General features: G+C 37.3%; 1 protein-coding gene across 7 annotated transcripts in view; it reads right to left on the bottom strand.

Annotated features, from left to right (window-relative positions):
* Positions 1-26132, bottom strand: part of LOC106719414 (nesprin-1) — a 133427-nt gene that overhangs the window by 19159 nt on the left and 88136 nt on the right. For 4 of the 7 annotated variants that reach the window (XM_045678643.1, XM_045678642.1, XM_045678645.1 and 1 more), the window contains 9 exons: positions 25946-26104; positions 25623-25835; positions 25137-25412; positions 15553-24621; positions 13844-13954; positions 11632-11814; positions 664-11379; positions 366-566; positions 104-282 (listed from right to left, as the gene is read on the bottom strand). In XM_045678643.1, the coding sequence (XP_045534599.1) occupies positions 104-282; positions 366-566; positions 664-11379; positions 11632-11814; positions 13844-13954; positions 15553-24621; positions 25137-25412; positions 25623-25835; positions 25946-26104 (21107 nt within the window). The remainder of the gene's footprint in view (positions 1-103; positions 283-365; positions 567-663; positions 11380-11631; positions 11815-13843; positions 13955-15552; positions 24622-25136; positions 25413-25622; positions 25836-25945; positions 26105-26132) is intronic. The other 3 variants (XM_045678646.1, XM_014513752.2, XM_045678647.1) reach the window with 3 other exon arrangements.

Below are 26132 nucleotides of genomic sequence, written 5' to 3'. Positions count from 1 at the left end.
AGAACCTAGAAAATATTCTATTCCTAAAAAATTGGTTGTTTTTCTCTATGTTACATACAAGCACTAAAATTTTATTAATATATATGTATGGATGTGTACTCACTTGTCGCACATCTGCGCGAGGTTGGCGCACGTGTGCTCGTAGGCGGCGGCGGCGTCGTCCATGTCGCGTCGCAGCTGCGCCGCCACCGCGGGCTCCGCCCCGGCCTCCAGCGGGGCCGCCGCCTCGCGCAGCTCCCCCACCAGCTCCCCGCTGCGCCGCGACAGCGACTCACTCAACGTCTGACAGGTGAAAAGTTACATATAGCATATGATAGAATTGAACAAACATTTTCAAAGTTAATTGCACCTTTAGGTATGGTTACCTCAAGCTTCTCGGTAGCTTTTAGCAGCCGGTCGTAGTCGACCTGCCCCTGGACGGTGAGCAGCTCGGCCATGTAGTCGGCCTCGCGCACGGCGCCCTGCACCAGCTCCAGCTGTCGCTCGAAGCGCCGCCACAGCGCCGCGCGCGACCTCAGCCGCAGGCTCAGCTCGTTGCATGCCGCCTCCAGCTCCGCGTGCGTCTCCTGCGGTCATCGAATCACATTAGAGAAAGGCGAAAGGGGAAATTAGAGAATAAGGCGACGCGAGTAGAAAGTTTTTGACAAGAAAGGAGGAACTTACTTGTAATGCTGATATATCTCTCTCGACGCCAGTCGGCGATACGGTTACTCGCAAACTTATGGGCAGGGTGTGCAGCGCCTGCCTCAGGGAGAGGATGTCACGCCACTGGGCCACCAGGTCGTCGAGCAGCCGGCGGCACGTCTCCGAGGCGCGCTCGACTACATCGCTGCCGAGCCGCTCCGCCGCCTGACACTCCTCAAGCGTGAGCCGAGCGCGCTGCTGGTTCTTCTGGCAACGCAAGATGCCCGCTTGCACTTGGACTATCTTTTCTTTTAGTATCATGCTCCTCTCCAGTTCTTCCGCTATCTGATCGTCTAACGTGCCCGACTGGCCTAGCAGCGCGCCGACGCGGTCAGACTCCGCGCTGGGCAGCAAACTCAGCCGGCCCAGCTCGTTTTGGATCCTGTCGATGCGGCCCGTCATCACCTGCAGTCTTTCTATATATAGATTTAGTTCGTCTTCGCTCTTTATGACACCTTTCAGGCCGTCCAGCGATGCCCGCAGTTCTCTTAATTCTTCCTCCAGAATATGGAGTTTCTCGCCCGAGGACACGTCGCGATCTGATATATTTTGAATGGCGGTAGCGTGCAAGTCACCGATGCTGGCGGCTAGGTCCCGCCATTTATCCTCTATCTTCATAAAGAATTGTCGTTGCACCATTTCGTCAGATATTGGCAGTATTTCAAGGGCTTTTTCGAACTGAACACCGGATTCATTTTTCAGGTTGAGATGTACTTCGTGCTGTGCTTTCAGTTCCCAGAATCGTCTTAAGTTTGCAGTCGTTGTAATGTTATCAGGGGTTATGTTTTCTAATTCTCTGTTGGCAAGTGACATCCAACTTTCGACTCTGTTAATGAGATGTTCATATGCCATCCAATTTTCTTTAAAGGCCCTTAGCCTAGTTAATCTGGAGTCGATACCATCTTGTAGTGTTAACAAAGTGTTGAGAGCTATCGAACATTCGGTCTCTAATCCGGAGCAAACGATAAGATTTTGTAAGCTCTCAGTTATGGATAGCAGCCGTAACATTTTAGCATAATGGTGGGAGACATCGAGGCTGATGGACTGGTAGAGGTTAATATACTGCTCGTGATCCATAGATGTAACGTTGGTGAGGTCCGGGATTCTTTGATGAGCAACGCGCAGCCACTGCTGCTCGTCCTTCATGCCGTGGTCTAGCATGCTCCACCGCGAGGCGGCTAGCGTCATCTGCTGTGCGCGACCGGCGGCTCTGTCTATTATTTTGGTAGCTCTATCATGTAGGGAGTTATGGAGTGCCGAGAATTTAGCTCTGGTTTCACTGTCTAAATTATCTTCTAAGGACTCAAGTATTGCTCGGCAGTGGCTTAAGTTAACGAAAAATTTCCTGTGCTTCTGAATTTCTTCGTGCAGATGTTCTAAGTCGGATACAATTATCTTTCCGTCCAGAAGAGCCTCCGCTACGTCCGTTATGTGGCCGAAGTCTTGTAATGTTTGTTCGTATTCTTCCGCCAATGACATCAACTGCATGAGTCGATCTCTCTCGGTATTAATGGAGTTTTCGATCTGTTTGGTGTCTTCGTCGCAAGTGTACAACTTTAATGGACATTCCCGTTTAGGATTAACTTCAACAATACTGCGGAATCTTCGGAATAGCTTTCTAACCGTATCCGTATTTTCGATGTTTTCTAATTCGACATTATCAAGTTCGTCGAGTTTTTGTTGTACGGATAATTCTAAAATAATCATATCGTCTAATCGCATCTTTACCCGTTCTATGGATAGACTTAACATTTCAGTGTCTTCTAAAAATTTACCCCATTCATTTTCTACTTCCTTTACTTTTACCGAACTGTTACTACTCAAATTTTTTACTGCATCAACTTGACGCGTCAACGTCTCTATTAGAGTAATTATTTCCTCGTTTACTTCAGTAACATATAAAATTTCTTTAAGATTGTTGACATGGTTCTGAAGTTCTTTTAGACGTTCACTTTTGTCGCTAACTTTAGCTTGAGTAACAGATTCTATCTGTATTTTGTATTGAATTTCTTCCAACCAAATTGAAATAGTTTCGATTACAATAAGTACGCTTTTTTCTGTCTTCGTGTTATCTCTTTGTTCAATCGCTGTCTTTAAATCATTTAATTCTTTATTAATAATAAGATCATAAGATTTTTCCATTGAAGGTTCGATTAAGGCTACGGTCATTGAATCTTCTGAAACATTTCTCTGTGGTTCAGCCATAGACTGTGTACGTTTTTCGAGAGAATTGATCAACCGAGCTTTTTCTGATTTCCTTAACGGAAGAATCGTTTTGCTGGGTGAAGGAGATTTAGATTTTGATCTTTGCACAACATCAGAATATGTAAGTTTTGGTTGGGCAACAAACTGCTGAACTGTAGGTTCAACTGGACTTGTGATTTGAGATATTCCTTCATCAATAGAAGTTATATCTCTACTAGATAAATCTTCACTAGTTGGTGTTACCGAAACTGAAAGTTCCGTATTAATGGGATCGGAAAGGCTTCCAGGTGAATGCAAGGATGTTTCAGTTTTCTTTTTGTGCCTTCTTTTCTTCGGCTTCGACCTATCCCCAGATATTGATTGAGGTGCTTCTTGAATTTGACGTTCATTATTGATAAAATCGTCTGTAGCTTGAGGAATCGAGATTTGCGCCCGTAGATGGATTTCATAAGGTTCATCAGTAGAAGTTGAAATTGAATCATCCGAATACACACGAGGAGATGTTTGTTGGACGCGATCCGTAGTACTGACATCTTTTCTCACGTCAGTAATTACATGTTCGGGGTAATCTCTCGGTGTTGTTTGTTGTGTTTTATCCGATGAAATTGTATCTATTTTATCGGAAATGTACGTTGCTTCTTCTACAGGAACTCTAGGTGAAGTTTGTTGACTGTTGTCAACTTTAACGATGTTTTCAATAGGGATTGGAGACTTATGGCCAAGAGTTTCCATAAGTGTTGGAGAAGTTTGTTGCGAATAATCTAATGTTATAGTCTTTTGTTCCTTGTGATCTACAGGGAGCGTTGTAAATTCGTTATCCGTTGTATCGTCCAGACGTTCTTGCTCGACAGGCGATGCTTCATCGAATTGAGTAAACTTACTTATTGTTATAATATCTGAAGTTTGAACACCACTCTCTATTAAATCGGACAATTTTTCCGGGCTAGTGGATGTTTCTTGGTCAACAATCTCATGTTGTAAAGTTTGAACATTTGTGTCTACAGTTTCGATAGTAGTTTCTGTACCTTTTTCATCTTTTTGTATTTGAGGCCACGGGGAAGTCTGAATTTCAATGGATTCAACTTCAATTGGAGATACTTCTGAGACGTCGACATTTTCTCGTAGTTCTGTTACAGGTGATGTTTGTAAATTTTTTTCTTCTAAATAGCTTACGTCATGTGGAATCACTTGAGTCATAACCTCCAACTGCGTTATAACCTCAGGCGTGTTAATTCTACTTGTCTGAATCTCAGAGTCTTGTACATCTAGTGTATCAATAGGAATTGTTTGGGTGTGAACTTCTTTATCTTCTTTAGGCAAAGTCTGTACAAAGACTTCGTCAACTGGTGTCGGCGAAGTTTGTAAATTAGTATCTGCTGTTTCAGCTGGGGGCAAAACAACTATTTTTTCAGTGTCCGGTACAATGCGTTCAGGTACAGTTTCAGGCGATGTTTGCACAGAGTATTCTTGAGTAAGGATTTCTTCAACGACTGGTACTGGGTAAGTAACAGTTGTTGTTATCGTGTCGTGTACCATTTCAGGACTCCCAGTAACGCATTCTTCTACAATCTTAACGGTGCTAACATCTGATGCATCACTAATAGTATGGCATGATTCTTCTTTCGGCGAATTAGAAATAGTCTCAGAACTTATTATTTCACTGAGGTCAGGTTTCTCCGAAAGTTTATGATTTGGTTCTTCTATGTTACGTTTTTCCATTAAATCTTTTTCTCCTTTTTCTTTACTTTCCATATCTTTTAACTGTCTTAGGTCCTCATCGGTATCGACCGAGGAAGATATTAACGAAGCTTCTTCTGTAGTTTGTTGCTTAGGATATGTTGTTAATTCACTAGTTACCTGGGGTTTTCGTCTTTTGCCTCGTTTCCTTTTATCTGGCGAAGGCGTTGGGCACAAAGATATATCTTCAGGCTCATATCCTTTATCTTCAGTAACCGATATTATGGAAACAGGAGATGTCTCGAAATCGTCGTTTTGTGACATGCTTGTTTGTATGACATTCTCAGTGGGTTTTGGAGAATCAAGGTGAGGTGAGACAGGGAGCTCCACATAATGCCCCAGAGATGAACTTTCTGTATCATTAATAGTCCGGTCTGTTTCTGTTTGTAATTCTATTTCAATAGAATCACTGCATTCAGATGTACGTTTTTGTTTCTTATTCTTTTTAGGTTTCTTCTTAACTTTATCTTTCTCTGTCGGTGTTTCGATTGTCTTTGGGTGCGCTAAAGTTTCTAGAACAGGTTCTGTCTCTGTAGATTCATGTTGAGTTGAATCTTTAATGATTTTTACATCTGCTGGAAGAATTACATCTACATCTTTCTTGACTATTGACGGAATCTCCTGGTCTGAATTTTCAACTTTGAGATCCAGTTTTACGCTGGGTAAGGTTTTATTAATACTATCAGATTTTTCGATAGACATAAAAACATCAACCGTTTGCGCAGTACTCAGATGTGTGTCATCTTTTGGCACATTGGCTTGTATTGCTTTATCTTCAGGCCCAGTTAACATCAAGTCGCGTAGATGAGTATCATGACGTTCTAAATCTATGAATTTAGTAATTTCAGTTCTTGGATCGGTATCTGGTGTCTTGTTTAAGATAAATTCTGAAGGTTCCTCAAGCGTCGTTTGATGCGGTTCGTCACGCGTCGTTTGATGCGGTTCGTCACGTGTTGTTTGTTGCGGTTCGAACTGCGTTACATACGATACTTGTGAAGTCGCTGGCGCAACGGCTATATCAACTTCAGTCATTGGAGATTCTGTATGTATTGGTGTAACATCAACTGTTGTCTGCGTGGTACCAGCATCAACTGTCATATGACTTAATATTTGCTTTTCAACTTTTTCCAATTCAGATTTTACCGTTGAAATGGCAATTTTATCTGACTCTGATACCTTAAGCTCATTTGGTTCATTAGAGTATTTTTCAGTTGAAGCCGTTGTCTCTTTCGATTCAGATACTTCAGTTTGGATTTCTTCAGGTGCACTATCAACCAATTTTGATGGAAGATCAACGTCCTTTTCAAGTTTTTCAGCCGTTTGTGGCGTTTCAGATAAATCTTTTAGTGAATTTAGTAGTTGAGAAGTATGAGCTGCTTCACTCGTAATGAAGTCAATGGTATTTCCAACACCTAATATGTCGTTCGGAGACACTAATAGTTTTGAATCAATATTTGATGTTTCACTTAGTTCTTTTCCTTGTAATCCAATTTTGCTGATAGAAGGATCAATTTCAGTGGTAAAATCAGATTTAGTTAGAGAGGCCTCAGTCGGCACTTCAACAACTTCTTCAGTGGCATGTTCTTGGTCACCAATTAGTACTTTTTGTTTAATTATTTTAATACATTTTATATTGCCATCTTGTTCTTGAATCTGACAACCCACAAATTCCATGTCTTTTTGTGTTCCAGTAGCTTCTTGTTCTTTGCTATCCCTTATTATATTTTTATCATCTTCGTTTGAAATAATAGGACCATCTTTACTGACTGACGGTGCTTGTGAAGGGGTATTTTGATCTGACTCTTTAATAAAAACTTCTACTTCATCTTTTGGTGATATAAAGCCTTCTGATTTTATTGTTGGAACGATGTTGTCGGTTTTAGATATCAAAATACTTTTATCGTGCAATGTATGCGTAACATCTTGACACGGCAAATCGACCTCTTCACTTTCCTTCTGCTCAACTGGAGAAAGGATTTCTTCCACATCTCTGATCTGTTGTTTGGGAATTGTTATCGATTTATTTTCATCGGATCGTATTTCTTTAGGAGTCACGGCGACATTTACTTTTATGATTGTTTTGTCAGTATTTATATCTTCAGGAATGGAAGTTTGTGTTTGTGACTCAGTTTCCATTTCAGTAATTTTATGATTAATAGATGAATGTTCAGTTTCCATTCCTAGAAAAGATTTAGTTGCATCAAGAACAGAATTTTTTTGTGTTCCAGTAGCTTCTTGTTCTTTGCTATCCCTTATTACATTTTTATCATCTTCGTTTGAAATAATAGGACCATCTTTACTGACTGACGGTGCTTGTGAAGGAGTATTTTGATCTGACTCTTTAATAAAAACTTCTACTTCATCTTTTGGTGATATAAAGCCTTCTGATTTTATTGTTGGAACGATGTCGTCGGTTTTAGATATCAAAATACTTTTATCGTGCAATGTATGCGTAACATCTTGACACGGCAAATCGACTTCATCACTTTCCTTCTGCTCGACTGGAGAAAGGATTTCTTCCACATCTTTGATCTCTTCTTTGGGAATTGTTATCAATTTGTTTTCATCGTCTCGTATTTCTTTAGGAGTCACGGCGACACTTTCTTTTATGATTGTTTTGTCTGTATTTATATTTTCAGGAATGGAAGTTTGTGGGTGTGACTCAGTTTCCATTTCTGTAACCTTAGGATTAATAGATGAATGTTCAGTTTCCATTCCTAGAAAAGATTTAGTTGCATCAACAACAGAATTTTTCTTTAAATCATTCTGTCCATCAGATAGAATGAATTCATTGCTTATTAGCTTATTTTCGGGCTTACTTGACTCCAACATCAATTCTTTTTCCTTTGCATGAGTTTTTTCAACATGCTCCAGAGGAACGTCGCCAATACTAGATTCAGTTTTAACAGTCTCGTCTGGAATATATACTTCAGGTTTAGCTTCAACGTTATCAGCTTGCAAGTCTTTGTGTATTCTGATAGTTTCAGGCGAACCAAACGCAATGGCATGGCTAGTTTCACTATCAATCAAGCCTTTAGTGATGTCAAGTAAAGAGTTCTTTTGAGTTTCTTCGATCTTGACCTTATCAAAGGTTGGCAACTGGTTATCCTCAATGGTAATATTTCCAGCCTCAGACTTTATGTGTTCAGGTAAAGTTTCTGGTGCAGCAGTTGGTTTTTCAGCTTTGGTAAATTGTGGAACTACGTTATCAATTTCAGAATCACGTGTCTTAGTTATAACTTGCGGAACAGATTGCGTTTTACTCAAAATGTCCTCTTTTGAGTCCACGTTTATTTTACTAGAGGATAAGACGTCTGTAACACATAAATCTCTTGTGTTCGCTGTATTAGGTATATCCACACTTTTCTCCTCTTGAACAATAGTAGTAATTGTATTATTTAAGTTACTAGAAGTGGGAGATAAAATTTCTTTGCTTTCAGGAACTTTAGTTTGATTTTCCGAATCTAATTCAGGTTGAGTTCTAATTTTTTTGATATCTTCTTTTGGTGAGAGTGGACTTGTTGATAACGTTACAGAAGAAACGGTATGGTCTCTTTCACGGTCTATGAATCCTTTTGATATTTCAAGTGGCGATGGAAGTTCTTGTGGTTTCTGTTCAGAATCTTGTAATGTTTCTTTAATCTGCCCTTCAGTGAATGTTTGTGTTTCTAAAAGAGTTTTTTCATATGGACCAATTTTAACATCTATATTAGCTGTAACTGTAGAATCCGTAACGTATTCATCACCAGAATCTTCCACTATTTGCTCCGTGACGTGTTCTTTACCATCAATTATTTGGACATTCCTTATGATTCTTACGCGTCTGGTTTTGACTCCCTCTTCTTGCATTGTGAATGTTTCGGGTTCTGTTATCACTTCCTCAGGTTCTTCAATAACTTCCTCAGTTACATGTTCTTTTCCATCAATAACTTGAATACGTCTTATTACCCGTTTTCTTATTCTGGTTACATATCTATTTGTCACAGTACTAAAACCTTCGTGTGTCACAGTCGAGGAAGTTCCTGTCATACTTTCCCATCTATTATCATCAAATGATACAATATTTTCTTCGGGAACAGAAACATCGCTTACATATTCTCGGATCACACTTTCTTTGGGTACATCTTGAGTGCTTATTTTCTTTTGAATATCAATATCACATGGTGCAAGAGGTATTTGAGAACTTATTCCAATTTCGGTTTTTTCTTTTAAGATTTTGTCATTTGTTTTATTGTCTGATGAAGTTAACTCAATAACTACGGGTAGTGCATCTTTTATAATGCTTTCATCTGGTTTTAAAGGTCTTTTTTCTGTATTTCCTGTTGTCGAATATCGTGAAATACCTTTGTCTATATCTTGATTAACCTCTTCCATTAGTTTTTGTTCAGTATTATATTCATTTGTAGCCGTCGGTTGTTTTGTACGAGGTAAATCTTTCTTTTTGTCATCCACTGATTCTTCAACTAATTCTCTTTTACCTTTTTGTATTAAACTATGATTGCTTTCACTAGCTATTAAGCTAGACGTTAAATCAGCAACATTACTCAATTTATTATCTGCTTCTGTATATTTAAATTGTTCTGGTTCACTTACGACATATTCTTGAGGGTGAGAAGGCTCTGCATTTGATGCCATTGAAATCTCTGGCTCATACGTATCATCATCTTCATCAATTATTTTTTCTGTTACATGTTCTTTGCCGTCGATAATTTGTACTTGCCTAATAATCTTCATTCTTTTCATTTTAGAGTCCTCTTCAAGCTGACTCTCTTCGGGCTCAAGCTCTACTATTTCAACGTCAGCAGGTTCTTCTATCACTTCTTCCGTCACATGTTCTTTTCCATCAATTATTTGAATGCGTTTGATTATTCGTTTCTTTGTCCTTGTTATTGTTCTAGTTACTTTTTTAGTAAGTGTAGCAAAATTTGATGATGACGTCTCTAGTTGCGTAACTTCATTACCCGATAGCAATAATTGAGTAGATCTTGATTCGTGTTCTTGGATACTGCTATCATGTTCAGGAACTGTTTTATCTTTCATCTCTTGTATTTCGTGAGTCTTCGATTTTGCAGCATTATCACTAAAATCAACTTGATTACTTTCATTTTCTGGGATATCACTGTCTTTTCTATCGTCTTTATTCGTGTCACGATCGTCAGGTGGTCGTTTATTATCATCATCATCACCCTTGTCAACATGATCATTGATATTTATAGATACTCTTGGTATTTGTTCTTCTGAAACTTCAACATCGTCGGGTTCCTCAATAATTTCTTCAGAAACATGCTCTTTACCATCGATAATGACGACGCGACGAATAATACGACGTCTAGTTCTGATAATTCTTTTTGTGACTTGTTCAACAACAGCAGTAACACTAGATGAAGATGTTTGAATTTCGGGTTGAATCTTTCCTTCCGCTATTTGAAGGATTTGGTCTGGGTTCATATCTTGTCCCATAGAGATAATCATTTCTGGTTTAGATGTAAATTCTTGAATCGTAACTTCTCTATCAGGAAGCCCTGTGATGACTTGACCGTCATACGTTCGGTATTGAATGTTTTGGATTCCATCATGATCAAAAGTATGAGAAGTAGAACCTTGATCTTCTTTCAATGTTATTTGATGGAATGTATGGTTTCGACGGGCGCCAGAGTCCGCTAATACGTGCGAAGAACATTCCTGTTTGTGTAATACTTGTTGCCTTGTGACTAATGTTTTTCTCACTTTTCTAACGATTATTCTCTTTGTACCATCAGCATCCACTACCACTTCTGTGGTTGTTTCATCGGGTTCCACCATTACGGTTTCAAAAGATTGTGGTAAACTATGTGTTATGTTCAGTTCAGAGTTTTTATTTTCATTATCACCCTCGTAGTCAGCATCAACTAAAAGTGAAGTTTCGTCAATTGCTTTCTCTCTAACTACTGGACGACTTGAGATTATAATAGTTTCATGGCCATCTGAAGTAGTTTGTTTGACTTGAATATTCTCAAGCAATTCTCCGTCAACTGATTTTTGTTCGCTTGTTTGTACTTCCACCTCCTTTGGCGGCGCACACGTTATGGAAACATCCTGAGTTTCTATAATTTCTGGTTGACAGATAACAGACTTATCGTGCAGAGACGGAGCCTCGGAAACAAGACTCTTTCCAGTTTGAGTTTCTATTGTTGTAGTTATTTTAGATTCAACAATTATGGGAGATTTAATTTCCTCTACTGTTTCATCCATCTTTTCGGATTCCAATTGAGCATTGTCTTCAGGAACAGTCTTCATAGATTCACTTGGTACTTCATCGACAGTCTCCATAATCTTTTGAGAAACAATTTCCTCCGGCATTGAAGTGGAATCAATTGTTCTATCTGTTTGTGAAACTTCTTCCTCTACATCAACTGAATATTTCATATTTATCAATATTTGTCTCAATCGCTCTATTTCAGCAATGACTAGAACTCGCGATTCCTCCAATGTTTTCTTCAATGCATTCAATTTCATTTGCATCGATTGACTAGATTCATCAACACTTATCACAGTTATGGACCTTAGAATAATTTCATATTCCTCGTATTGTCTGATGTAACGTTCATAAATTTCTATATATCTAATTATATCTTCTTCGGTGAGTACTTCACTTTGTTTCGTGGATACATTGAGCTCGGTATTTATTGTATCGAGCCAGTGGTCCAACTTGGCAATCTTTTCTTTCTGTTCTTCAATTTGCTTCGATTGATTTTCAATTTCAATTTTAGCATCCTGAAATTTAAACATTATTCAACGTCAACAATACGAATTAGATAAATTTAGATACACGTTACTGCACAAGTACTGTATCTTTATTTGAAGGTTATCTCCAGAGCGGCTCAACGGATCTCGATGAAATTTGGCATGGACATAGATCATAGTCTGGAAGAACATCTACGATTTTTTTTAATTCCGCGCGGACGGAGTCGCAAGCGAAAGCTAGTAATAGCATAAATAACAAATTAATTCAATACAATTTCCTACCTTTCTTACCTTGATGGTGTGAAGACCATGGCGCGCTTGCTCTAACAACTTGCTGATTCTTGTTTTTATCACGATGAGTTCTTTGAGTAATGTCTGAACTTCTGATTCATGACCATACTCCATTATCTTCTGTTCTAGAAGAATTGCTGCTTCTTCGCACTTGATTAGAACTGCTATACCTTCCTGAAAATCAAAGAATACATTTTTCAAATATAAAACAAGCATACAAACATAACGAAATCTTTATCTACATTATGAATTGTATGAAAAACGCAATAATATCATAATAAATATAAACTAATAAAAAAAAACAATTTACATAGTATATTAAATCAGTATTTCAGCTAACAATTTACTAATCAAATTAAATTTTAATATGTACTAAAAAAAACACCAACTGTTTTACAGTGAAATGTGGAAAACGAGCAGTATAATTTTACGCATTCATAAAAAACAAAATTCCTCAAAAAAAAACTACTTATACCTTTGTATTCTAGCAGCCTCACACAAAAATATTTCAAATTAAAGAAACAAACAATTGAAATAAAAACAAAATAACATCACTAAACAAATAACTCTTTCGATTTAAAGTTCGTATTCGTTCGTATTAAGGAGTCGCTTCGCAGACAAACACGATAGCTCTAACAGAGAGATGCCAAACAAATGTGGTTTATTATTAACACGGGATTTCGTAACTGGCAAGTGCATGATGACATCATTGTCTAGTAAAATTCATCATCAGCTTACAGCCAATATAAACAGATAACTTAGATATACATGACTCACAATATCTTTTTCATTCTATCTGTATTGTAGGTGAAGGAAAGGTCGTTTGTCACTGCAGACACACCTTTATACGAATAGCTATCACTCGCGACTGCGACTGCCTATGCCTATGTATTCTTCCAGACTATTCTACTCGTGATACTTTAGCACAACAAATATCCATTCATCCATTAAATTATTCGCATTTATAATATTAGTAAGATTTTCATTTACATTAATAAAACATAAAAAAACTAATATAATAACGGATTTTTTAACTGTTTGCAGCAATCTATAAAGATTGGAAACCTTTTTATTTTTTTATGTAAATAAACTGAAAAACTACTATTCGATTTAGAAAAATATTTTGCCATTTTAAAGCTATATTATCACTGAGTAACATAGGCTATATTTATAGTTAGATTTTTTTATTTCCGTGCAGATGATGGAAAAAAAATAGCCTAAGTGACTGGCTAACTAAACGAAAGTATCGTGTGATGATAGTTGCTTGTAAAGACAGTTTTGATTTTATTTATTTTATTAATTTATTTGGTTTATCAACAAAAGTACATGTGTTCATACATCAATTCATATGTTCCTTATTTTTCTTAAAATTAAAGTCGTTAACAGAATCGAAATGAAACATAGGAAAGTTCAGCTTGCCAACTTCGAATATTTCTGTCGGACTCAAATGTAAATAGTGGTGACCTAGTTTTAAAGACGAATCATGAAATATGTGTATTTGAAAGTCAACTTGATGCCAACTGAACCAAACTATAAATACATTATATACTGATATATATAGATGACATCACGAACACGTCAACATTGAAAATAATTATGATATCAACTCATAAATTCAATTTCATTCATACAATTGTTTCTAAGAAGTGATACATTTTAAAAGGATCATAGACTAGCTTTTACTCGCGACTCCGTCCGCGCGGAATAAAAAATAGAAAACGGTGTAAAAATTATCCTATGTCTGTTTCCTGGTTCTAATCTACCTGTCCACCAATTTTCAGTCAAATCGATTCAGCCGTTCTTGAGTTATAAATAGTGTAACTAACACGACTTTCTTTTATATATATAGATAAGATATAATAGATATTCTAGTTTTGTTTAAATTGAGGCTTCACGTTGATATGTGAACGAACTGAAGTTGCTAGATGTAATAATTATCACAAATGTTTTAACAGTGGGTTTCTATTGCTTTAATATAAAAACATATTGTCATATCTTTCCGAAAGAAACGAGAAAGCAATATGTTTTCAAAGAGTATTTAAGCAGTGAAAACCTACGTTTTGATACACAAAAGTAAACGAGGTAAGTCAATGTTAAAAAAACAAATCTATCGATTAATGTAAAATTATAAATGATAAATACAGTGTTAATGAACTTTTCACTATTAAATAAAAGATAGAATGTAAATATTTACAATGCATACCTTAAGGCCCGCTTCCATCGCATCGAGTGTTTCATTTGGCAGGTCTGAAAGCTGAGCTTGCACGATCCTCACTTCCTCGAGGAGTGTCTCAAGATTGTTAGATAAGTCACCCTAAAAACACACAACTGTATCAGTCAAACTATACTACAGTTTAATTTTAGACGTGGAATTTTAAATCATTTTTTTTCACAAACACGGCGATGAAAAAGAAACAAAATTAAGTAGAAATAATAGGGACCGTTTGAGTTGGCACATCGGGCATAAGAGTACTCTTACTCCTCACGTGCCAATGCCATTTACTGTAATGAAACAAGAACAAAACATTAAAATTCCACGTCACATCGTGTCCTAGCAAGGGAAAATAATCCGTAACAACATTCAGATGCAAGGGACTAGATGTCGGAATGGATTCAACTCAAAATTCACGATTACCTTTGACTCTACATTAAGAATGATATAAAAAATTATTTTTATATAAATTTAACTTCGACTACAGACACATATATAGTCATCCTTCATGTTCTCTTTGAAAAGAGAGACAACTATGTTATTAATTCTTGTGTCACGGCAACTGAAGCCCTGTAAAAGAATTTTGAGTTGCAAGCTACTCCGGTCAAAGTTAGCAACACAATAAACAACGCAAAATTATTATTAGCTTTAAAATGTCAATGTTGGCATGACATGCTTGTCTGGAAATCTCCTAATCATGGTAAAAACACCTAAAGCCATTCATGTGGGAGATATGCTCGTGTTTTATGGTCTTACGATTGGCAACGTATGCAAAAACACAGCGTTACATTTTAATCTTGACACAAATTAAGGTTAAATATAAACAATAATTTGGATTAATTAATAGGATGATGTGTTCCAATTAATTTAACACATCAAACAATTATAGTTGAAAACAAAAATTTTGTAAAGGTATCCAAAAGATTTTGTTAGCATTTAGTTTTGCGTGTTCTAAGCTGTGCTCGTGTCAGACGCGTTTCCAAGCGAGCATTTTTTTTAATGGATGCCTAAAATAATAAACTCAAACAAATATGCAAATTACAAAAAGTAATTGTCTTAATCAATTAAAATTGAAAACAACAAAGGAGGGTTTTTGCAACCTAAATAGGGGGTCAATTAATACATTCATAGGGTCTTAAAATACTATATCTATTGACCAACCTCCTTATGAAGTATTTACAATACGTCTATTATAAATATGTGAAGTCCTCCCCATTGTTGTAAAATAAAGTAAGCCAAAAATAAACATCTAAAAATAAATCCATTTAAAGCAACAATTTCGTCGATCGTCTCGTAGAAGCCAAATCTTGGTGTTCACATTTCGAAGGGGAGGTGTTGTGTTATTCGATATTAATTAAAATAAATAAAACAATATTTGCACAAACATTTACTTTATTAAAATAAAATAAAATGACTCGAGAAATAATTTAATTAGTATTGAGTGACTAGACATGACTAGAATTATATAAATTGCACATATAACTTTCAATTTCTACAATTACCCTAAACGTGTTTAGTGTGAAGAGATAATCAGTGTTGGCCAACAGATGGCTCTACAAGACGAACGGCGAATTCTGCAGACGACGACGATTTACAACAATAATTCTTGTAATAATTGTGATAAAATAAAACGTTATAAATTCATGCCAAACATAAAATAAATATTGTAAAAGGGTACAATACGAGTGTCGCTCGTTCACCTTGGCTGTGATCCGGTTCTCATCTTCCTGCTGCGGCGACTCCTGCTCGGGGGGGAGAGGGGCAACTGGCGCTAGGAATAGGGTTGTTAGTTTATCCTCTGGGATGTCGGTACCTAATTTAGATATATCCTCACTTATTAAGCCTGTAAGTGAATCAGAAGGTGTTTCCAAACTCAAATAAGAACTATGATCTTTCCAGCTGCAAATACCGCCTGGAAGATCCATTGATAAATAGTTGGAATCGAACGGAGAACCGCTGGATTCGCGTGGTTCGTCAGATTCTGAAGAGTGACCCGAACCACCGCTGGGATCTTTATCTTTATCTTTTTTGTCCGTATTTTTAACTTCGGTATTTATATTAAGATGATTTTTCTGTTTCTTTGCTATTTGTAAGAAATATTCGCATTCGGCATCATGATATAAATGCTTTTCCGGCCAAAAAGGCACTTCTATAAACACATTAGATAGAATATCGGAATCGGTTGAGAGCGTTTGTTTCTTAACGATTTGTTCTAAATTGGAGTCAGATTTTTGTTGAGAGGAAGCAAAATTATCTAATTTAGGTATAATTTGTTCAACAAGCAGTTTCTCCGCATCGTCTACTAAACACTTTTCTTTCCAAAAATGGTCTTGTTGTAAATCTATGAGATTATTAGAAGATGGTGTAAATGAGGTGTTAGTTGCTATAGAATTTACACCTTCAACATCACCCTCATTTGGAATTAGTACAGACGCTTCGGCTAAAACTAGTGAGTCGATCTCAGAAGGCTCATGAATGTTGACTTTAATATCTTTGATCAAATTCTCATCTAGGGTCTTTTTAGCTTGAACGGATTTTACTTCGTTTTCCGTAGTCAGAATTACTTCCTTTTGAGGAATCTGACTTTCTGACAAAGTATCTTCAGGTTCAGGCGATGCTAACGATGGGGTTATGTTTTCGAGTATTTCCTCTTGTTGGTCATCTAATGAAGTTTGCATATCTGTTAGTTCTTTAGGTGTTATATCACTTGCTAAAGAGGCATCGTTTTCAGGAAGTAACATTTCTTCTATTTCTCTTTGTAAATCAGCCATTTTATTTTCCAACGATAGTTCATCGGATATTCTTTGTGCTTCAATTGTTTTCGGTAAATCGTCTGGACTAAAAGCGCTCATATTATTTTCTTTTGAAATGGGCTCGTTTTCTAATTTTTCATAGTTGATGTTTGTTGCTTCAACAATCGTGTCACTTTCTGGGACTTGTTTTACTTCGATTACAATATTTTTTTGTTTATCGTTTTCATCATAGTCAAGTTTGACCGTAAGAAATTCGGGTTTACTAGTGAGATCATCTACGGCGCTAGGATCTACTTTCCAGTATTGGGCTTCAGCAAAAAATCTGTCTTTTATAGGAGTTTCTATTGATTCTGGTGTTGAAATTGGAGTTTCAATGGATTTTAATGGTACAGAAAATTTTTGTTCTGAAGTTTCTAGTTCCGAAGAAGTAATTTCAACTGAAGATGGTGTTTCAGTCGTGTCTTTTAAAGTTTTCTTATCCTTCTTTTTCTTTTTGGATTTCTTTTTACTTTCTGAAGTCGGTACCTGAGGAGACTGAGTTGAGGGGTCTTCTTTTTGCTGAGCGATTATTGGCTCTACTTCCATAATTTCCTGTAACGACTCGGAAGGCTCGGCTACTTCTGCCGGTTTAGTTACCTTTTCCTTTGATTTTGAAGATCTCTTCTTTTTATCCTTCTTTATAGGCTGTTTTTCTTCATCTGAAGTACTGGGTGCAATCTGGGCTACTTTTGGTTTTACATCTTTTTCTTTAGATTTTGTTGAGCGGGTCTTTCTTCCTTTCTTTATCGCTTCTTTTTCTTCGTCAGAATGACTACTTTGCATTGATTCACCATCATCAGGTTTCAAAGTGCTTGTAAGAGCATTTAACCTATTTTCAGATTTTTCTCGGCCATCACTTTGTCGCAACATCCTGTTAACTGAAGTGGAACGGCCATCCCTAGACTTAGATCTCGAACGTCTATTCCTATCAACTTTAATAAATCCTTCAGCATCAATGTCTAAGTCTGGTTTATTATGTTCCGAATCAGATTCGTCCACTAAAATAATGGGAGCTTTTGACTTTGATTGTATAGGTTCATTCGGTGATACAAGTTTTTGAACTCTTTCAGGCGATGGTCGATTCGAAGCGACTATTTTCGCCCATGAGTCATGACATTCTTGATTGTCGTCACTTTCTTTGCATCGAAGTGGTTCAATATCAGAAGATTCTGTTTTTTCTTCTAAAATAGATTCAGGTGTGTATTGTACTTCTTGGTTTTCGATAATTTGGACTGGTGAAATTTCTTGTTCTACCAAACCTTCAGCTAAAACTTCAGCATAAGATTTACCATCATCTGTTAATTTTGTCCAAATGTTTTCTATCTGATCCGAGACAGGTTTTTGTTTGTGTTCCTCAGAAATGTGCACAGAAGAAACTTCGTCGATGGATGTAACAATTGCTGATGTCTCCTCTTTTAAGGGAGATTTTTCTTTTTTATTGTCTTTTTGCTTTTGTTTTTTGTTACGTTTTGATTTTGGCTCCAACTTATCTTCAGTGGATACCTCACTCTTTTTAACATCACTCAATAGTTCACTTTCCTTTTGCTTAGTATTATTGTCACAGATTTCTTGTTCTTTCATAGATGATAAAATTGAAGAGTATGTTATGGGTGTAACGTTAGTTTGATGCTGATCCGTTTGTAAAGTTATTTGTTCATCGAAATTGAATGTCTGCGTGTCTATTTGTTTACCATCAGATGTCGTATGGTCAGTTGCTTTGTATAAATAGGAAGGTGTAAATTCAGGGGCATCAGCTGAAAGCTTTGAGTTAAGAACTGTATTCGAAAAGGATGGTTTAAATTCAGGTATGGAATCGATTTCTGGAAGTAGATCATGTAAATTATGAATGGGAGATTTTTCAGGCCGATTACTAATTTCTATTTTTGATTGAGAAGCTTGTTCTGAATCTATTTCGTGATCTATAGACCTATCGATTACTTTATCGGGTTCCGTACTCATAACGTTGCTAACCTGTTGTTGCGTATCAGTACTTAAGGTTGGGGAACATACGGAATGAACAATTTCCGCATCGATAAATTTCGCCGAGATAGTTTGAGGCACGATTTCATATTTTGATATTTCTAATATTCCTTCTCTATTAAGGATTTCATCTTTTTTAGGTTCCGTTACAAGTTCCGCCGAAGAGGAAACATCTACATCTTCTTTAGAAACAGGACCAATGTCTACAGTTGGAGTTGTAGATTGTCCTTCGACCATTAAAAACTGTTCCAAGTTACTATTAATTTCTGTGGGTTCCTGTACTTCTAATGACACATCCTTTTCAAGATCAATAACTTCGAACGAGTGTTCGAAATCAAGATCATCGCCAAGATTTGGATTTGATTCCTGAACTGAATCTTCAGTTTTTTCTACAGATATTTCTGAATCAGGTAAATTAAGATGTAAATTATCTACCACGACAAAATCTTCTACTATACTCTCCTTCAGTGGTGTTTCAACTTGTTCAGTTTTATCTTGGTCAGTGTATTCTTTGTTTTGTTTTTTAACTTCTTGCTTTTCCGCTTCGCCCTGTTCTTGTTTCTTATTCGCTTCTCTTTCGAAAATAGAGGTAGCGGTCATTTCTACATCACCAAATACTGCGGGCACAAGGGTATTAAATTCCCGTGTCTCAAGTGTTTTTATTTGTTCATTTTTAATATTATCGATGATATCTTTAAAAACTTCTGTCTTCGATTCAATAATAAATTTGTTTTCATTTTTGTCATCGAATTTCTGATTAAGGAATCGATCATCACTTTTTTCTAGTGGTTTTTCAATGGTGTCATAATCAAAAACGGAATCTAACGAGTTATCGTTATTAGAAAGCATAAACGTAGCGTTTCGAGCAAATACACGTTCAGCTTCCAGTAAGTCACTATAATTGTATCTAATTGGTTCGTAAAAAACTGATTGTGACTCTTGCCTTTGTAATATTGGGGAATCCTTGACGACGTTTTCCGTAAACTTTATTTCTTTTTGTTTGGGAGATTCTTCGAAATTTTGCTTTACAGTTTTTTCAATTACATTATGATGTGGTGGTTCAGTAATCAAATCATTATTTTCAGGTTTCTGAACTAGATCTAATGTATCTTCCACAAGAAGGGTTGGTTCCATGTCAGCACTAGATTTGCTTAGATTTATCGCGTTTCTGTTCTCTGCGTCACGAATTTCTTGATAATTTTGCACTAATATTTTGTTTGTCGTTTTTTCTTTGTTGTCAACGGTATTTATATCTTGCAAATTTATTTCCTCTTCATTATTATCATTCTCAATCAACACAGGAAGTTGCTCGTCTGTTGGAATATTCATTTGATCATGTTGCAATTCATCCGTGATTCGCTCGACTTTGGCATTTTCTATTGATAAAACAGAAGCCAATAGTGTCTCACCTTTTGACAGTTCATGATAGTCATATTTGGGCTTTTCAAAATATATTACATCAATATAATTTGACTTACTGCCTAATAAGCATTGGCTCTGTAGCTTTAAGTTTTCTTTATCGTTCGAATCTAGTGGGTTTACAGTTTCATTTATTTTGCCTGCTTCTGCAACTGTCTTGGTTTCCTCGACTGTGTCAACGTCGTTTAAAACCTGGTTGTTTTGAATTGTTTCAATGTTTCCTTTACTAGATGAACTGTCTCCCTGTTCTTTCTCAATGGTGTCTACAAGACGAGGATAGATCTTTTCAGCGTCAGCAATATAATGGTAAATATAGTGAAGCGAAAAATTTTCACTAAATCTTTTCAGTGATAAGTAAGTGGAATTTGCTTCATCGGTGTCATGACTTTGCATAACTAATTCTGGTAACATTTCCTCTTTGAGTACTGTCCCAGTAAAAGTGTTTGATTGATTAGTTCCTTCGTCAAGAACATTTGTTTCGTGTATTTCAGGTTCTTTTTTGTCTACATTTGTACTTGATTCAGGTATTGGTAATGTCTCTTTAGGATAAACAATACCTAAGATTTTTTCGGAATCAGCTATTTCATGATAATTATAACGTGGCATTTCATCCTCCAGCACTTTTATTTCATTTTCATATTTTAAGACATCTTTTTCTAATTCCTTATTTCCAGGTTCATTGGATTGTATTTCCTTATAATCCAATTCCGAAGTAAAATTGTCATCTGTAAATTTCTGTATATTTTCTAAGCTCGATGTCGTTGTATAAAGACTTGGTGCATCAAGAACAATTTCCAAATATGTCGTTGGTGGTACCCCAATGTTAATAGTTTCTGCACGATTTTTTAGATCTGCTTCATTGGTCGTATCTTGAGAAGAGACTGTAACAGATTCATTTCCAAGTGCTGTTTTTACATCTTTTAATTTTTTCCCATCAGGATAAGTAGCCTCAGACGTCTCAGTATGAGATCTTAATGAATTATCTGCAGACTTTATTGCATCATAATGCAACTGTTCTTCAAATGCAGACTGTTCAGTTATATCACAAGAAGAAAGGTTTATTGAAGACTTTAAAAGTACTTCACCATCTGCTTGATCTTTATCGTGTTCTGGAATTTCTGCATTTTCATGATCAGTTTCAAATTCGGAAGATAAATTACTTTGCTTATTCAATAGTTGATAGTAGTCGAAGTCTAATCTATCAATGTCAAGATTTAATGAGTACGTTTTTATCTCTTCTAATGCTTGATATGGAATAGTACTCGTTTTTAATTGTACTCGTTGGCGGTCTTGTACTGATCCAAATATAGCATGTTCAAGTATATTTTCTGAGAACTCTTCCATGGTAGGGCAATCATATTCCTCAATGTTAGTTTGGATTTTATCATCGCCGATATTGTCTTTATAATCATTGTCAGTTGAAAGCGTTATGTCTTTGATCTCATCAGAACCATCTTTGGAATTAGATACCGCTTTGGTATTAAGCGGTAGTTCGTCAATAATTACGTTTATACGTTGATTGTCTCCGACCATATTCAAATCCTGCGATGAAGAATCTGTGACTAACACAGACGAAGTTATTGGTTCGTCAAAGATATTATCGTCATTTTCTTGTGAAGTTGTAGATTCAATATTGATTTCAGAGTCATTTTTATCTTGAGAATCACCACTCAAAGAATTTATCTTGGAATTAAAAACTTTCACGGTTCTTATTGGTGGTAATTTTTTCTCTTCATGAGTTATTAGGTAAATAGTGCGTGTTTCCATGTCTTGTATAATAGGTTCGTATCGAGTTATTTCCTCTACTATATTGAACGCACTATCTTTCAGATTATCAGCTCTTAAAGTTTTATTATTATTCTGCTCATTAGAAATACTCTGAAGGTCGATAGTGTTTTGAGTTGTTTCAGATTTTTCCTTATCCAAACAATCTTTTCCTTCGGCTCCTATATTTGTTAAATCAATAATTTCTGGAAGTATAGTAACTTCAGTCGCTATTTGTTCACTTTCCAGAGACAAATCAGTCTCAATACTAGGTTGAGTAATGGGTGCTAATTCTGATTCAGGAATGTTTTCCTCTTCAGCCATTAAAGTATTCCAATCCACAGTTACAGGGCTACTCTTGACTTCCTGTTTACTTGAAATTATATTAGAAACTCTTAGTTTCGAGTTTTCATCATCGTCCATATTTATTTTAAGAGTTTCTTTATTGCTTACTTCTTGCCCCAATTCTTGGTTAATGTTGTTTGTCTTTACGGACTTTTCGATTGATTTCTTTTTAGTACTAATTGGTTGATCAATCTCACGCAAAGCGTGTTCTATTTCGTCATCAACAATTTTAGGTTTCTTACATTTAGATTTCTTTTTGTGCGCTTTTGCTTCAGTTATTTCTACTTCACCACAGGTTTCAAAATCTTTTTTCTCTTCAGCATTTGTTTTTAAAGGGTTAGGTATAGTGTGCAGTATTGAAGGTTCTTTAATTTCATTGGATTTTTGTTTCTTTGATTTTTGTTTCTTATTAGAATCTGTTACATCCAAAATGTTATCCCGTGGTATAGTAGCATCACGAACATTAGCTTTTTCATTTATTTTTTCCATTTGTTTAGATTTTTCAGACTTCCATTGAGTATTGGATGTTTCTTGAACTGTAGTGGCAATGGGTTGTATATTTTCTTCTACTATTTTTTCAATAGCTGCTGTTATAGTTTGATCGACAGGTGTCTCTTCGATAGTTTTTCCTTGCTTTTTACTTTTCTTTTTCCGCTTTTGCTTGGATGTTACTTCTAATTCTGGCTCTGTAGAAAGATTAATGTTTTCGACATTATCTTTTGTCACACATAAAATATCCGCAGTAAGTTTGGATTCTTTTTCGTTACGAATCAAGTCATGGATTATATGGTGTTTGTCTTCATCTTTAAGGTTCGTTTGTTTACTAACCTCATCAGGTTCATCAAACTTACTTTCTTCTATAATCGTTTCATCAGCGGATTTAGGATCATCTTTCTTACTAAAAGTGGCTTTTTCCATTTCTACGTTCATATTTTCTGTAATTGTTTCCTTATTTGTCCTTTGTTGTGGAACGACAACAGAAGATAGATCAGTTATTTGACATGCATGTAATTCCCTAGTACTAGTTTTCTTTTTCTTTTGTTTATTAGATCCTTCTTTGTAATCATGTTTTAAGTCTGATTGTTTCATTTTAACATCGTTTTTATCTATCGCTTCATCTGATTCTGTACCCTTAGTTATTATTTCTTTAGTTTTGTCACGACTATCTTTAATTTTCCTTTTTTTCTGTTTATCTGATTCTTCAATTTCTTTAAGGGCTTTCTCAATTTCGTCATCTTGTGTGTCTTTTGACTTTTTGTGTTTATTTTTCTTTTTAGGTTTCTTCTGATCGTTTTCAGTTTTAGTAAAATCTTGTAAACTTTCCACACTTACAGTTTCGACCACAGTTGCACTATGTTGCACTTTTTTAATCGAGTCCTTACAGCTAGTTTCTGTAATTGGTTTATCATTTGTTTGAATAGATGAATGTAAGTTGCTGCAAGGAGGAGCTGAATCTAACATCTGTTGCTCAGGAGTGTCATCAAAGTCCTCAACTTCAATAACTCTTCTTGAAAGTTTTTTCTTTTTAATAATTTGGGTATCGTGAGATTTAGTAGACCGTTTTTCAGGAGCACGTCTCTGTCTTGGCATATCTCTAGAGCGACTACGCTGCACCGGTCTTTCAAACCTGTCCGTTTTAACTCGCAACGATTCTGTTGAATGAACTCTGGGTTCATATTCTATGATAGGGGGAGCTTTTTCCACCTCTACAATTATTTCTTTGACCATTTCCACCTGCGCCACTTGTGGCTCAGGTAATGTTACAATGTTTTGGGCCTTTGCCTGTTTCCGAAGACCTAATGCAAGAATTTCTGCATAAGATAAATCTTGTGATCGCAACTTCGTTGCGGGACTAAGTGACCTATCGTGATGTTCAGGCGGACGTAATTCCGCATGAATTGGAGCTTGCACGATCTGTTCAGATACTTCGCTTTCGGAAATATGTTGTTCTTGATAGTCCTGATTTTCCATCGTTACTTGGGAACTCCATTGTTTCTCCTCCGGTTGGATATAAACATTAGATTCAGACATATACGCGTCACTTTCACTTGCGTCAACAGTCTCACTGTATTGATCACTGGGCTCGTCGGCCACATCACTGCCGAGACACACTGGGGCACATATTTTACTTGTGATGTATTCCTCTTCGGCGGGAGTGTTAGGGGACTCGAGGGGCACTCTCTGTGCACTAGGTTGCCGGGAGCCAACCGAGCTCGAGCGGGAGCTGAAGCCTTTCACTATCTCGGCGTAAGTCGTCGACAGCGGGGCAGGAGTGACTCGCGGCGTGCGGTGTGCGGCCGTGGCGCGCGGGGCGGATAAGACTTGAGAGGAGCGCGGCTGGCGCTCGGCCCGCGCGCGTTCACCCGCTTCTAGCAGCAGGCTCAAAGTCCCGGCCTCGTCGCCGCCGCCCACGAACGGGTCCAACTCGAAGATACATCGAGTCAGCTCTTCGATACGCCGTGCGACCTCCTGATACGCAAGTACGGACATAGATAATTTACAACAGGTTCGCTGACGTGCGAGCGATGAAGGAAGTGAAAAAAAAAACGACGGTGGCTGCGATGTTTCAAGTATATTTCGTTTTAAAATGAAATTATAATAGGAATTGATAACTATATTTTGACTTAATGCTATATTCGATGTTTCGCCTACGTGTCCCTAAGCGGGTCCGCGTCCGGTCCACCGCGCTGTATAAGTAGTTTGATGCGCTCATTTCGTGCTTGGATCTTGCTTTGAAGCGATTTAATTCTCTCTCGACATGCCTAACAGAGGATATCGATTCACGAGTTAGTAGAGGGGTAAAAGGGAGCAACAAAAAAAAAACAAATGAATGCCAGTAATGTACACAACGCCACAAACGCCCGAGTATCGGGCACCAGAGAGCCTCACAGTGAGATAAACAAAACTAGAACTTTCGCTAGCCACCTACAAGTGTGGGTGCGGGAGTGAATACGTGAGGAATTTCTGCTGTGAACATTTCTTACCTGTTGCTGTCTGTTGGCACGCTCGGGGTCGCGAGGGCTGTAGTTGGGCTGCGCGGCTTGGCGCAGCTGCTGCTCGGCGTCCAGCAGCTGGGCGCGGAGCTGACCGAGCTCTGCGCAGTACGCCTCGAGCTGTTGGAGCGCGGCGGTGAGCTGACGCGCCTGGGCGCCCGTCTGCTCGCCGAGTGCGTCCAGCGCAGAGCACAGCTCGCTGGCCGCTCTCTGCACGCCTTCGGGGGAGCGCGACTGCGCCGCCACGCCGTCCGGACCAAAGTGTACCTATGTAAATGTAAAATTCACACTTGAAATTCCCTGAAAAATAATTTAAAAGAGGTAGCTACGAATAAATAAACCAAAATAACCACCACCAAATATGAAAGAAACGAAAATTGCGTACACGGACGAACGAAGAGACGATAAGCGAAAACCAACAACCAAAGTAAAATTATTAACAAGTCTGATGTAAAACCCTGAAATGGTAACACTCACATTAAGTTTTTCAACGGCATAAGAAATTTTAGTTTTTTGAGTTGATATATCGTTTATGAGTTTTTCTCTCAGAGCGAGCCTGTCTCTGAGTGGTTTCTTTGCATTTTGAGGTGTCTCAATGGTTCGCGTCGTGGCCTCGACCCAGTGGCCGACGTCTTTCAACTTCTTTTCGCATCTCTCCCATTCTTCAGCCAGTTCTTGTAGTAAGCCGTTCTGAAAAATAATTGCCAGTGTTAATGTGCTATGTGTCAATAGGAAACTGTGGAAGTGATGGTTTTACCAGACAACCAGACAACCAGAACTGTAACTTATATGTAGCGTACCGTCTTCGCCAATTTCTTCTCGACATCAACTGTGGCATTTTCTGCTGCTTCTAGTCTAGAAGGTAAGTCACCGGGACTTGTAACACGCTCGATAGCCTCTATTTCCTTAGTCATATCTGCGAGATTCTTAGCTTGCTGCTTGCAGCTTTTAAGAGCATTCTGAAACAGAAGTTATAATTTTAAATTA

This window comes from Papilio machaon, chromosome 7, assembly GCF_912999745.1.
Source record: "Papilio machaon chromosome 7, ilPapMach1.1, whole genome shotgun sequence".
In the NCBI taxonomy this organism is placed as follows: domain Eukaryota; kingdom Metazoa; phylum Arthropoda; class Insecta; order Lepidoptera; family Papilionidae; genus Papilio; species Papilio machaon.
This window is presented reverse-complemented; position numbering and strand designations above follow the sequence as displayed.